Here is a 15,065-nt window from a genome sequence, read left to right as displayed (position 1 = left end):
CTGTGCTCGGTGACAGATGGGAGTTTATGTAAGACACTTGTCAGCACAGCGTCAAAGACTCGCTTCCACAAAACGCTCTCTAAAACACAACGTTTTGATGAAGACAGTATTCTTGGGAATATGGATCTGGACTTTGCCTTTCACCAATTGCAGAACACAGTCTACAGCAGTTCTCAGTTCATATCCTTAATTAGGAATCATTTGTTCACCAATGCAAGTAATTCTTACGCTGCTATCTGCAAAACTCATAAAATATTCTTGCACCTCTAGGCTCAGTTTAAAAATATATAACCTGCACAGAGGGGGAAAACTGCTTTTATATATTCAGCTATCCAACTTGGGTTTTAATTCCAAGGGCTTGGCCAGCAGCATTACTCTAGTTCTTTGAAAAGACCCAAACCACACTTAAATCAAACATGGGAATAGGATCAATTAAATCAGTCCCTGAAAACCTCTCGAGTGGATATCAAAGCTCTTCATATGTAGTCGTATGGGTCGACACACTTTGCTCAGCTGTGGAAAGGGCAATAGTCACCATGCTGCTCAACATAACTGTTTAAGAAGAGGCAAAAACCCCTGAACCACATGTGTGTAACACTTATTGAGTGATGGTGCCTTCATCACTTAAGAAAAAAACAAAACAAAACAAAAAAAACCACAAAACCAAAGCAGCCTTTTCCCTTATTAAAGCTCCTAAATTGACTGATCAACCAAATCACGAGGGGGCTGCAAGCCTGATGGCAACACAGTTGCAAAAGTGGAGTCAGTGAATGGCTGGAAGCATAGGCAAAAGTGAAGTTATGAGCAGAAAGGTTTGTGAATCTATTTCTTTCTCCAGCTGTGCTTTCTCCATTTAACAGCTTTTACAGTCACAAGACTATTAAGAGAAACACGGCTAACGACCATATTTCCAAAATAAGTTAGCCATTAACATTGTTGAGGTACCTATTAACTACCTCTATTATCATATTTTGTACAAATAATACACCAGTATAGCCCTGTTAAATGGAAAGTAACACGTGACATTTTTAATTAACTGTTTTCCAATTGAGTCTTTGCATGGCATGAAACTAGAAAAAAAAAAAAGAAAGGAACAATTTCATTTCTACTGATGTACTTAACTAAAATTTCTATGTTTACATTTTCATACAGATCAGATTGAAATATGTCCAGGCAGACTGAAAGAAGTATGTTTTTACACCAGAAAGGACAGAAATGAAAGATGACATAATTTAAAAGAACAGTACGAAGATGACAGATTGGGAGCTTTATCTCTATTCTACCAAAAACTTAATTACAGGGCATACTGTGGATAATGAAATTATGGATGAGTTTTTGATGAACATGGACTTTCACTGCAATTGAAGATGTAAGCAATTATAAAAATATACAAAAGTCTTAATTAGTTGGGAAGGAATGTTAATCTTGATGCTTTTGGGTGTACAGCAATCTCTAAAAATTTTTGAAATGTGAGTCAAACCTACTGTGGCAGATTAAGGCACATCTGCCTACTGGACACTTCTTGTACTGTATGCTGGCCAGCATCACATGGTGTCTTTTGGTACCAGTTGTGCCAGTTGTGGAGTTTATCACCCACAGCTCACCCACAAATGCGTAGCTCTGCTACAGGTTGGCATCACCATTTACTGGTACCACTCACAGAGTCACAGAGTGGTTGAGGTTGGAAGGGACCTCTGGAGGTCAGCTGGTCCAGCTTCTGTGCTTGAGCAGGGCCACCTAGGGCTGGTTGCCCAGCACCACGTCCAGGCCGCTTCTGAATATCTGCAAGGATGGAGAGTCCACAACCTCCCTGGGGCAACCTGTGCCAGTACTCGGTCACCCTCAAAGTAAAAAAGTGGTTCCTGATGTTCAGAGAGACCTTCCTGTGTTTCAGATTGTGCCCATTGCCTCTGGTCCTGTCACGGGGCACCACTGAAAGGAGCCTGGCTCTGTCCTTTTTGCACCCTCCCTTCAGGTATTTATAGATGTTGATGAGATCCTCCTGAGCCTTCTCTTCTCCAGGCTGAACAGACACAGCTCTCTCAGCCTCTCCTCCTATGTCAGATGCTCCAGTTCCTTCATCATCTTTGCGGCCCTTCGTTGGACTCTCTCTGGTATGTCCATGTCTCTCTCACACTGGGGAGCCCAGAACTGGACCCAGAACTCCAGCTGTGGCCTCACCAGTGCTGAGTAGAGAGGAAGGATCACCTTCTCTGACCTGCAGGCGATATTTCTGGCAATGCAGCCCAGGACACCGTAAGGCTTCTATGGGACAAGGGCACATTGCCGACTCACTCAGTCGTCAAGCGCACAATGGAGAATTAACTCCAGTAGAAGGCAAGACTGGGCACATTGGGACAATGGATTAAGAAGAGCTATTACAGTATAATAAATACATGGTCTAAGTGGGTTTCCATTTCAGAAAGCAGAAACATCTTAAAAGGGTTTTTCTAAACGATCCCTGAACCTCAGACCCATACCACAGACCTGATTCACCTATTACAGCCTGGGCATTCATTCAGGAAATCAGGGTTGGATGCATAGGAAGCGAGTGTTTCAACAGCTAAGGCTTTTTTTAAACCGTTTGGCCATTTTTTTAAAAAAACTCCACATCTTGTGGCAAAAGCTAGTAATAAAAATACCAAATGTCTTCAAACGTCTTGCTGCACTATTAAAAGCAGGCAGTTGATTTGCTGCTGCTGCGTGTCCCACATTTGAGACGCACTCTCCTGTGCTCGGTGACAGATGGGAGTTTATGTAAGACACTTGTCAGCACAGCGTCAAAGACTCGCTTCCACAAAACGCTCTCTAAAACACAACGTTTTGATGAAGACAGTATTCTTGGGAATATGGATCTGGACTTTGCCTTTCACCAATTGCAGAACACAGTCTACAGCAGTTCTCAGTTCATATCCTTAATTAGGAATCATTTGTTCACCAATGCAAGTAATTCTTACGCTGCTATCTGCAAAACTCATAAAATATTCTTGCACCTCTAGGCTCAGTTTAAAAATATATAACCTGCACAGAGGGGGAAAACTGCTTTTATATATTCAGCTATCCAACTTGGGTTTTAATTCCAAGGGCTTGGCCAGCAGCATTACTCTAGTTCTTTGAAAAGACCCAAACCACACTTAAATCAAACATGGGAATAGGATCAATTAAATCAGTCCCTGAAAACCTCTCGAGTGGATATCAAAGCTCTTCATATGTAGTCGTATGGGTCGACACACTTTGCTCAGCTGTGGAAAGGGCAATAGTCACCATGCTGCTCAACATAACTGTTTAAGAAGAGGCAAAAACCCCTGAACCACATGTGTGTAACACTTATTGAGTGATGGTGCCTTCATCACTTAAGAAAAAAACAAAACAAAACAAAAAAAACCACAAAACCAAAGCAGCCTTTTCCCTTATTAAAGCTCCTAAATTGACTGATCAACCAAATCACGAGGGGGCTGCAAGCCTGATGGCAACACAGTTGCAAAAGTGGAGTCAGTGAATGGCTGGAAGCATAGGCAAAAGTGAAGTTATGAGCAGAAAGGTTTGTGAATCTATTTCTTTCTCCAGCTGTGCTTTCTCCATTTAACAGCTTTTACAGTCACAAGACTATTAAGAGAAACACGGCTAACGACCATATTTCCAAAATAAGTTAGCCATTAACATTGTTGAGGTACCTATTAACTACCTCTATTATCATATTTTGTACAAATAATACACCAGTATAGCCCTGTTAAATGGAAAGTAACACGTGACATTTTTAATTAACTGTTTTCCAATTGAGTCTTTGCATGGCATGAAACTAGAAAAAAAAAAAAGAAAGGAACAATTTCATTTCTACTGATGTACTTAACTAAAATTTCTATGTTTACATTTTCATACAGATCAGATTGAAATATGTCCAGGCAGACTGAAAGAAGTATGTTTTTACACCAGAAAGGACAGAAATGAAAGATGACATAATTTAAAAGAACAGTACGAAGATGACAGATTGGGAGCTTTATCTCTATTCTACCAAAAACTTAATTACAGGGCATACTGTGGATAATGAAATTATGGATGAGTTTTTGATGAACATGGACTTTCACTGCAATTGAAGATGTAAGCAATTATAAAAATATACAAAAGTCTTAATTAGTTGGGAAGGAATGTTAATCTTGATGCTTTTGGGTGTACAGCAATCTCTAAAAATTTTTGAAATGTGAGTCAAACCTACTGTGGCAGATTAAGGCACATCTGCCTACTGGACACTTCTTGTACTGTATGCTGGCCAGCATCACATGGTGTCTTTTGGTACCAGTTGTGCCAGTTGTGGAGTTTATCACCCACAGCTCACCCACAAATGCGTAGCTCTGCTACAGGTTGGCATCACCATTTACTGGTACCACTCACAGAGTCACAGAGTGGTTGAGGTTGGAAGGGACCTCTGGAGGTCAGCTGGTCCAGCTTCTGTGCTTGAGCAGGGCCACCTAGGGCTGGTTGCCCAGCACCACGTCCAGGCCGCTTCTGAATATCTGCAAGGATGGAGAGTCCACAACCTCCCTGGGGCAACCTGTGCCAGTACTCGGTCACCCTCAAAGTAAAAAAGTGGTTCCTGATGTTCAGAGAGACCTTCCTGTGTTTCAGATTGTGCCCATTGCCTCTGGTCCTGTCACGGGGCACCACTGAAAGGAGCCTGGCTCTGTCCTTTTTGCACCCTCCCTTCAGGTATTTATAGATGTTGATGAGATCCTCCTGAGCCTTCTCTTCTCCAGGCTGAACAGACACAGCTCTCTCAGCCTCTCCTCCTATGTCAGATGCTCCAGTTCCTTCATCATCTTTGCGGCCCTTCGTTGGACTCTCTCTGGTATGTCCATGTCTCTCTCACACTGGGGAGCCCAGAACTGGACCCAGAACTCCAGCTGTGGCCTCACCAGTGCTGAGTAGAGAGGAAGGATCACCTTCTCTGACCTGCAGGCGATATTTCTGGCAATGCAGCCCAGGACACCGTAAGGCTTCTATGGGACAAGGGCACATTGCCGACTCACTCAGTCGTCAAGCGCACAATGGAGAATTAACTCCAGTAGAAGGCAAGACTGGGCAGTAACAGGGAGCTGAAGGAAGACTAGTGCAGATATCCCTCAATAAAGCAGGTTCACAATTTGGATAGCACACCAGGTGGATCCCTGCTCCGATCCATGCAATTTCTGCATTCCTATGCTTGCATAGTCTCTCCTTGGCTCTCTCAGTTACACTTGATGCCATTTCTGAGGAATGTGTGTGACCTTTTCAGATACTCCACAGCAGGAACTTTATCTCATGGACATCACTTATTTGCACCTACAGTTCCATCTATGGCTAGGTGCCAACAAAGGTGATCTCAATGACTTTAGGATGACCCTGAAAAAAATTAATCCTTTCTTTTACACAAGGTCCATTTTTAGCAGATATTCAAACTGTCTTCCCCCTCATCACACAGACATGCATTTCCTCCACGTCGTTGACCATTTTTCCACACACACAATCAAAAAAAAAAAAAAGGAAAAGACCCCATTTTTGTGGAATTTTCCCATTGCAATTTTAAAAGCTCACTGCTTGAGATGAGAAACAAGCTGTCCTCCATTTCTGTCATCAGCTGTAAATGCTTAAACAGCAGGACACAGAGTTAGGAGGTCTTGGCCCATCAATAGACCGCTTCTGGATGGCAGCAGATGGGACCCAGGGTGGATCTGCAGCAGAGGCACCTTTCACAGAGCCTGAGCAGCATACAGATGCTGCCAGCAAGCTGAAAAAACACCTCAGTAAACTTGCTAGAACAACTTCTCCTTGCAAAAAGATGCAAAGTTAGATCAGATTAGTTAACTTAATTTCAACCCTACCTTTGGAGCTGTTGCTGCTATTCCACAGAAATATGTATTTTTACTTCTGATACTCTATTTATTTTTATTTTTTTACTATTGCAATAGTAGTATCATACCTTTCTCAGCTCTGTCTTCAGTCCTGTCCTGTGCATCCACTACATTAAACATTTCATTCTCTTTAAGAATGGAAGTACCATCTCCCTGTCGGCAAGCCAGCTTTACTGCTGACCTTTCGTACACAGGGAATCAGACTGGAAATAAAAACCACATGGCATGAAGTATGTGACAAAGTGCCTAACCCATTTTATTTGACATCCATTGAGATGACCCGAACAGCTCACTCATTGCTTCATCATTTCTGATTAATGCACTCACCCAAATGCATGCCAGTAAAACCCTTTCTGAAACTATGCTCCATTTGTTATATGACAGTGATGTTCACATGATAGACTGGAGAGCACATGACTACTCAGTATATATATTAGTAATAAAACACATTACCCAATAGGCCAATAAAACACAAACCCAATAGGCCTATCCCTCCTGACTCCTGATCTATCCCTCATGAAATCCCTTAACTTTCAAAATCCTGACAAGTTTTTATAGTGCCAAAATGAAAACAGCCCCACAGCAATGTTTATTCTGCCTCTTTCACAGTGTACTTCCCGTCTAAACCCATCCTAGGCTGTAGCATAAGCTAGGTCAGATTTGGTCTGCTCCTAGCAAGTGAATTTCTGCAGCTAAAAATTCTCCCTCTTCCACTACAGTGAAGTTGGCTATTCAAGTGCCTACTGAGCAAAAACTATGAACTTCATATACCTGGGAAACAGATACCCAGATGCCATCCAGTGGCTCTAGAAGGAATCCAAGGAATTTCAAAGTAATTTTTTTTGTTCATAGGAAAGTTATTTTAAATAATCTCAGAGGATTCCCCCCCCCCACTTTTTAGTGTTTTTAATTTCATTTTGATCTCACGTCCACAACTGTGTCTAGGTTTAAGGGATTCTAAAGGAAGATCTTCAAATAAAGCTGTCAGTTTTTGAAATACACTAACAATTTAAAATTCCTGGCATCTTTAGTGTCACAAACACAATATTACACAGTATAGGGTTTTTAAAAATTGGAGCGTTTTTCCCCAGTTATCCGCCAATGCAGTCACCACAAATTCATGACAACAAAATGTCCTCACTGAAATATCAAATGTTTCTCTCCTTTATACCCAATTCTCATATGACAAGAACAAAAAGAAAAGGAATTTATTGACTTGAACTGTATTTAACCATATTGCTCATTAATTAAGATTCTTCTATGTATTTGCAAGAGAGAAGAGCATATAAACAATACCACAGCTTTTACTGACACGAACTTGGTGTGATCATATGATTCCTGCTTGCCTCAAGTATAAACTATAGAGGTCATTTTAAAATGGTGTAACAAGATTTACTGCATTCCACCTTGTGTTTTCTTCATACCTATTTTTTTCTTTCTACGCTACGTTATTTTCAAAATTAAATACATTCCAAATCTATAGTTGGATAAAACCTACAAGCAAGGATCAAGTGTATCATAAAACCAAAGTATTCAGATTCCAGAAGCTGCTTGTAAGATAATTTTCTTGGTCACTTGTATGCCTACTGGGGACTGATCCAGAGCAAAATGAAACCAAAAGATCAAAATTCTGGACTTGGTTAGGTGCAGCAATAAAAGTCTTACTGATTTCAGTAGGACCAAAATTCCATCTACTAGGATTACTTCCTTTGACCTAAATGTGCTTTGAATCAATCCCTAATAGCCTTTGAGGGGCAAATGGTTTCTTTCATTTGGGATTAACTCATAGTATGCTCTACGGTGTGATCAGATGTTGTTGGTTTTTTACATCCAATTACAAGGTGATTAAATAATTTGCAAATTCAAAACATCCCTCTACTTTTTAAATACAATTTTAAAAAACTTAGGTTTAAATGGTTATAAAACACAGTATTTTACTTTGACACTGACAACACGATGCCTTATTACTGCTTACTGTGGCCAAAATGTTCAAGAACTACTGGAAAAATAATTTCTCTCTGAGCAGAAAGATGAACTCCAAAAGGTCTTATCTTTGAGCCTCAACATGGACTTTGCAGGAGCTGTTAATTAAGGTGTTTCTAGCACAGGTCCCTCAATTAGTATATCCAGGGGTCAGAATATTAAGGAGCGGTCAAAAGCCAAGATGTGAAATTAATGACGACAGGGTTCAGGAGACAGATTCAGCACAGACAGACTGTATCCTGTCTGCTCTCTGTATCAGGGGCATTGGATGCAGATGAACCGTAACACAGTCACTTCAGAAAACAAGTGGCTCTTTAGCCATGGTGACACCGTCAAAATTATCCTAGTATGATACTCCTTCAGCTTAAAAATTGCTTTCAGTTTGAGTAGGACTGGAGGAAAAGTGGAGGTGAAACTTGACCCCATTCAACAGAAAAACGTCTCTGAAGGATTCTCCCCCTTGGGCGGATGCATCTCAACCAGAAAGGAAAGACAGCACCAGTCCTTTACGCCTCTGACTTGTTTGCATCTTCCACCACCAGCATGAGGATAAAAGCCCTCTTGTGCTGCTCTGAGGCTCATCTGACCCTTTAATGAGCTGATTCAGCTCATTAACCCGACAAGGAATGACTCCTTATTTTTTTTGTTTGGTATTTGCTGTGTTTGTTTCCTAGATCCAGATGAAGGAAAACAGTGGGAGCATGAGCGCGTGGGTGGAACAGCTCTGCCTCTGTCAGCAGCAAAATTTTTAGATCAGCCTGTAAAATGTTACCCTGCTTTTCAAAGGTACTGTAGATCCTGACTTACACAAGAAAAGAAAATCCTCCAGGGATTTATTAAAAAGAAAAATAATGAAAGTGTTCTTACTTGACAAGTTGGGTTCAGTGAAGAAACCAGCTTTAAGAAGAATGTTTCCCTTCCTGCCCTTCCCCTCACCCACTGGTTTTCCAATGTAAGCAACACTTGCACTGTGTTAATGCAATTGTTTATGGAGTCATTCTGCAGGCCAGATCACTGAAACTATCTTCATTAAAAATCGTCCGCCCACCCTCAAAGTTATTCTTCAGCCAGACCATTTAATTGAAGCGGTTCATAGGATGGCTTTTCAGTCAACAGTAACAGTTAAGCAGGCAGCGAACATAAGCATCAGGACGTACAGGTAGAAGTGTTTCTGAAGTTGGCTCTGCTGTGAAGCCTATGTGACAGACAAACAACCCAATCGTACATCGAAGGTAAGGGAAGTTGCTGACTGGGGACAAAATACGAGCAAGAAGGATCTCAGATAATTCTCAGCCAAAGACAAGGCATAAGAAGGAGCTGAGGAATGACAGGCAAAGCTCTGATGCCTCACAACATCCCTAAAACACCACAGAGGTTTTTAGACTCAGATACACTGCATACAGGAATGCAGGAATTGGATGCATGTATGCAATGTGTAACCCTCCAAGAAAAACTTGTCTTTTACTCCCAAATAGACTAGTTGCAATTACTAACAATTTCTATGAGACATCCGAAAATGGTTACGGACCAAAGGAAAAAAAAACAACCCTCAGCTGTCGAACTGCTCTCCCTGAACACTACAGATACTTTCCTCAAGCATCTGATATCCACTACTGGCTGGGTACAGAAGTGATTTTGTAAGCCTAATTCACACAGTAATGAGCTCAAAAGCAGAAAACTTCTCAGACTGCTTACCTCTTTTGCACTTTTAATTTTGGCCAAGAAAGTGTACAGTTCCATTGTTTCAGCAAACAGAGCCCGACATACTGCTTGATAGTGGTTCGGTGCCTCTGATCGGGTTGGCAGGTGGGCAGCACACAGCTAGAGAGAAAAATAAATAGCAAGATCAAAACAATGCCCCGTTGCTTTCATTAAGGCATGAGATAACCTAAAAGGGAATGCAATGGAATATTTAGGGCACAAAAATCCATGAGAGATTTAAGTTTAGGAAGGAATTGTGTGTATTTTCTAACATTGTGTGTATATTCTAAACCTTCTGCTACCATTTCTTTTATGAGAGTTCTATAAGGATGGTAACGGGACTGGTTGACCACGTCCTGGAAAACTCTGAAAACCAAGACATTGCCTTTTCATTAAAAAAGACGACGTAATTGTGAAGGGGGGGAAAAAACAATCTTGCAGTATCAAATTTTGGGAAAGCGTACTTAATTCAAACCAGCTTTAACACTGTAAGTGTTGTCTAGCTTCCTATGAATGTGGAAGAGAACTGTACACCTACCAATCTATCAAAGGATGGAAGGTGAAGCAAGGAAAAAGTAAAGCATAATCATCAAGCTGAAACTCTGATTTAATTCCTTTCAAGCACTACAAAGATTTTAAAAATCTGCAAGACCCATGGAAGTGCAGTCTTATTGCTTCACCTCGGACATTCATGAACATTTCCAGATGCAACTTATGTAAAGAAACACTGATAAATGTTTTCATGTATGCTAAACCTGCGACACTCTGAAAGCCTACTCAAATCACTAATAATCATTCACAACTACTGTTAAGCAGTGAGTCCAGCATCACTTTTACAGTAAAACACACAGCTCCCATTTCAGAAAAGAGAAGTTTCACTGAAACCAGCCTTTGTATTTCAAGTAGAGAACCTGAATGGTCTGAGCAACGTCCAGCTTCTACTATTGTAGAATAGCTCAGCACTGACACTAATCGCTGCAGTATCTTTTTCTTACACTTCCCATAAGTCAAATCCATCACCTGTAAGCATTTGTCATGTAAATCCTGGCTGGAAACGAAGAGAACAAAAGTACATCTATAGTTTGTTCCCTAAACAGTTTGAAATAAAAAAACAACCCCCAAAGCTGAAACTACAACACCCATATCACGTATCATACCGGTGTGCATATTAAAATAAAACAAAATCTTAATGAAGGCCTTAAAATGTGTCTTGTTACTGTGGTTTTATAGTAGCTATTTATTATATATATAGCTATACTTACAGCTATAAAGCTAAAACTTAAGAACAAGACAAAAGCTGAGGCAGTAGGTGGCTACATTCAGATCTCCAGAACTAGAGCTTGAGACAAAAGCCTCTTTAGGAGAAGAGCCCTTAATTAGCCTAGTGGCATATTTGTCTAAATCTCTCCTGCTATTGCAGCAAACACTGTGGTTAGGAGGGGCACTACGCATGTAACGCTTGGGCTGCTTTTCCATATTGCTTTCAATTTGATTTAAATCTGTGCTGCCACGAAAAGGTGTGGTCCTGTGGCCTCCAGCTGTACGCGTCCACTGATGCCCTTATGTTGGAACCAGAGTTCGTGCCCTAACTCCAAGAGGATTACTCACCCAGGCAAAAATTAACACCGTGAAGGAAGTGGGGCAGGAGACAATTATTCTTCATGGCACAGACACACACAGAGTAGCGCAGGCAAAAAGGAGCAAGGGGAAAGCGCCGCCGGAGTGGGGAAAGGGAGGAAGGGCTGAACAATTCCTTTTGGTTGAAGTCAGATTTAGATTGGCTCAGTCTCACTGACAAGTTTCTTTCGAAGGCCATAGCCCCCTTGTTACCTTTTTTTCCTTCCAATTAGTATAACAATTCGGTCAACTTCTCTGATAAATTTTCACAAGCACAGTTTGGACTCTTGCAATATCCCTTTCTGATTATTGTACCCATATATATATATATATATATATGCTTTTTGTCATAAAAAAGAATATATATAAGGAAAGTTTATATGTGTCTGTGCGTATATTTTCCTTCCCTCCTATATACTTTCCTTATAAATAGGGGACACAAGGCAGATATGTTCACAAAACTGCCCTGGTTTCCTCCCTTTCAAATTTTATACTGCTTTACGATGATGGCCAAAATTTTCTTATACCATTCACATTTCTTTCTGGATAATCACAAGGACATAGTTGACAGAAAAAACCCACACTTTTTTCTTTTTCTTTTTTTTTCCCCTTTTTTCTTCCTTTTTCTTTCCTCCTCCCCCCTGTTTTCTTCTTTTCTTTTTTTCCGTTTTTAACAAATCATACCATCTCCTTTGCAGGTAAAGGAAGAAAAATCAAAACTGATGTACCTCTAATGTGTGCTACAGTGACAACGCATACCACAAAGGTAGAAGCTATGAAATACTTCCCTCAACTTAAGAAAAAGAACATTTAAAAGACCAAATTCTGAGTATGGTTAATGTGTGTTCCTTTCAATAACTAATTTTGTCCTTACCTGCCTTACTATGTTTTCAGTAAGCTATTTCTAGTTATTAATTATAGCACAGATAAAAAGAGTTTCATTCTAAAATATACCACTTACAGGAATAACAATAAGAATAGTAACGGCAGCAATTTCAAAAAAGGCCATAAAATGGTACAAGTCATCATAGCTGAGAATAAAATTTTATTAATATACAGATTTCACACAGGTTTTTAACAATGCTTTTTTTTTTCTTTATTTAGAAGTATGTTAATCAGAAGCAATTTGCATCAAATATTGAGAAAGTTAATAAAATGCAGCAATGGCAAGTTCAAGCAGGGGATGGATATAATCTTGATTTTATTGTTGAACACAAAGCAAGCAAAAAAAAATATTAAATGCCTGCTGCTAAACTTAGTTACAAAAGCAACCACATAAAAAGTTAGCCATTTGGTTTGTAAACGTTAGGCTGCAGATATTAAAAGAGGGCCAGCAGCTCCTACTAACTTTCATGTTCTGAAAAATCAATCTCTGAGTGATCTTATGTGAAGATGCATTACATACCAAATGCCCTCATGGCAACATTAAGTCAAGTGACTTAGCATAAATTTTTGGATTGGGGAAGGTAAGCCTGAAGAAAAAGGAAAATGCAAATAGGACAGAGTGATTTTTTTCGTCTTCATTGTAATATATTGTCCTTGCATGTTGTTCAGAGTGCCTGGCAGACTATAACTTCTGCAAGAAAAAATATTGCAAAATCTAGGTAGGCAAGGCAAATCAAGTATGAAATGTCACTCCTAGCCTGAGTTCAGGATATTTATCTGCTTAAAAAAACCACAATAAAATCACATCTTTAATTTTATGATAGTAGTGTTAGAAAAGCTATGTTACTGTAACACACCACAAAAATCACAGCCAGAATGTTTTAATAATTGAAATATGAAAGGACAGCCACCTAAAGAACTTCTCCTCCTCTTACCATGTCATAGCGGTCATGGTGCAAGAAGGGTTAAGATCAGGTCTGCCGTCTTTTCCAGCCATTTAGAGTTCATAGAGGAAAGAAAGCCTCTGTACGCTGCTTATTCTGACACTTGCTTTTTCATCCCTCATGATACAACTTTAAGCTATCCTAAGGGGAATGAATGCAAACAGTGCCCAGAGCTTAATAAAAGGGCTGTTTGTTCTGTTTCCAAGAAGTCTCAAAAAGTATGGTTGAAAACAAATTATGTGGTCTTCACAAACTGGGGAAATATCAAAAATATTATCAACTACTGAAACATTAACTAGCTTGGTCTGCAAGTATTTGCACTTCCAATCATTGTGAAGAGATGTGAAGGGATTTATTTTATTTTTTTTTTCCTAACTGAGCCTATCCAAAACCCAGCTTGACCCAAAGCATTCAATCTTTGCTTAGATCACTAAGAAGATTAGAGACTGTTTCCCTCCACATTCAGGGTTCACGAAAAAAAAAGGCATTATGTAAGTACCATAGCCTTGCCAGCTCCTCTGTCCAACTTCATCCTCAATTGACGAGGTAACAGAGTGCACCAAGCCAAAGAAGCGTTAACAGAAATCACAATTTAACCATCCGAAGAGATCAAACAGCATTTCTTGCATCTGTGTGAATATACTCCATCAAAGGCTCCATAAAATTACAAAAAAATACAACTGACCCACCCACTAAAATTCAGGTAGGTTTTGCAAAACCTTTTTGGCTAGATATATAGTAGAAGCTTCATCAAAACACCTGGCCTGATGGACTCAGATTTCAAAAGACAATAAGTGTTTCCACTTGTAATCATGTTGGGCAGAGGGCTTGTTTGAATGCACCACAAAGAAGAAAAGGATTTCTCTTTCCCATGAGACACAAAGACAAGCTATTGATATTATGCAAAACATACTACCAGCCTGCAAATGCCAGGCTTGTTAAGTGTTTTGAAAGCCTCGGAGTACTAACATAGACTTAAAAGATGTACTCTTTCTTAAGCAACAAGAAGAAATTACTTTAACCAACAGATCACTGAATGTGCAACTGGACTAGGTATCTGCCTCATCCTTTGCAGTACAGTACTGCAACAGGTTCAAAAAATAAAACTCGGCTTGAGATGCCTTGCGAAGTCAAAGTTACTTTCTGCAAGACTTTATCTCTGTGCAGATAAAATAGACCTTGTGATTAGGTTTGGTTTTTGTTGTGGTTTTTTTTTTCCAAATATATATCATTTTATTCCTATGTAACTTCAAGGAGCCATCTGCCTTACCAGAAAAAAATTACCAAGACAATACCTGTGTATTTGTAAAACTCAACCAAGCATTTTGCTTGGTTATCCAGAATAACATTAAGGGATGGACCTTTCAGAGGAATTACTGTTTTGACATGAGTTCGTAAGATGTTTCTGCCTGCCAAGACCACCACTGTGCATAGTACACAGCACCTATGCATACTGCAAGCTTTGAGGCAGCTTTAACGACACCTGGAGCCAGCTCACCTGCTCCCTACCGGTTCACAGCTGCTTTCTCAAACTTTCCAGGCAGAGATTTGCCCCTGGCTCCACCGCTTGTAACTGCAGTGGGCCAAGGACTAGCTGATCCCTCTGATAAAGGACTTAACGTAAACACTAGTGAGGTAAGACCCTGATAAGACAAAAGGGATGGGAGCAGAGCTAGCTATTTACCCACAAAATAAATTCACAGAAAGTACAGAAAGTATTCACAGAAAGTTACTCTTCTCAGAGCGCTACCTGAAGAAGCTTTGTAACTTTTTAAATGGCTTTTTTAAATCATCATTTGTAAGTGCCGTGGAATGTCCAATTGCTTGACATGTGAGCTCCTAATTAATTTTACACACCTCAAGGAAAAGGTAGGTTTTGTGAAAATTGAGGTAAATAGCTAGTTTGCTGGTGTCAAAGACATCTACCTCATTATTTAAGTGTTCCCCAGCAATCTGGTAAGGATTTCCCCACGCACTGATATTTGTTCTTCTGATCATGTTTTTCATCACTTTGATGTGGACAAGAGAAGTTCAGAATTTAATGGTTTAA

General features: G+C 40.0%; 1 protein-coding gene across 1 annotated transcript in view; it reads right to left on the bottom strand.

Moving 5' to 3' along the window:
* The window catches only part of SPIRE1 (spire-type actin nucleation factor 1), a 103,854-nt gene that overhangs the window by 40,075 nt on the left and 48,714 nt on the right, over positions 1-15,065 (bottom strand). Inside the window, exon 3 of the mRNA XM_009889087.1 lies at positions 9,564-9,689. Within this exon, the coding sequence (XP_009887389.1) occupies positions 9,564-9,689 (126 nt within the window). The remainder of the gene's footprint in view (positions 1-9,563; positions 9,690-15,065) is intronic.

The sequence above is a fragment of the Charadrius vociferus genome, unplaced genomic scaffold (assembly GCF_000708025.1).
Source record: "Charadrius vociferus isolate BGI_N301 unplaced genomic scaffold, ASM70802v2 scaffold65, whole genome shotgun sequence".
NCBI classification, from domain to species: Eukaryota; Metazoa; Chordata; class Aves; order Charadriiformes; family Charadriidae; genus Charadrius; species Charadrius vociferus.
Note: the sequence above shows the minus strand (reverse complement) of the source record. Positions and strands in the feature narration are given on the sequence as shown.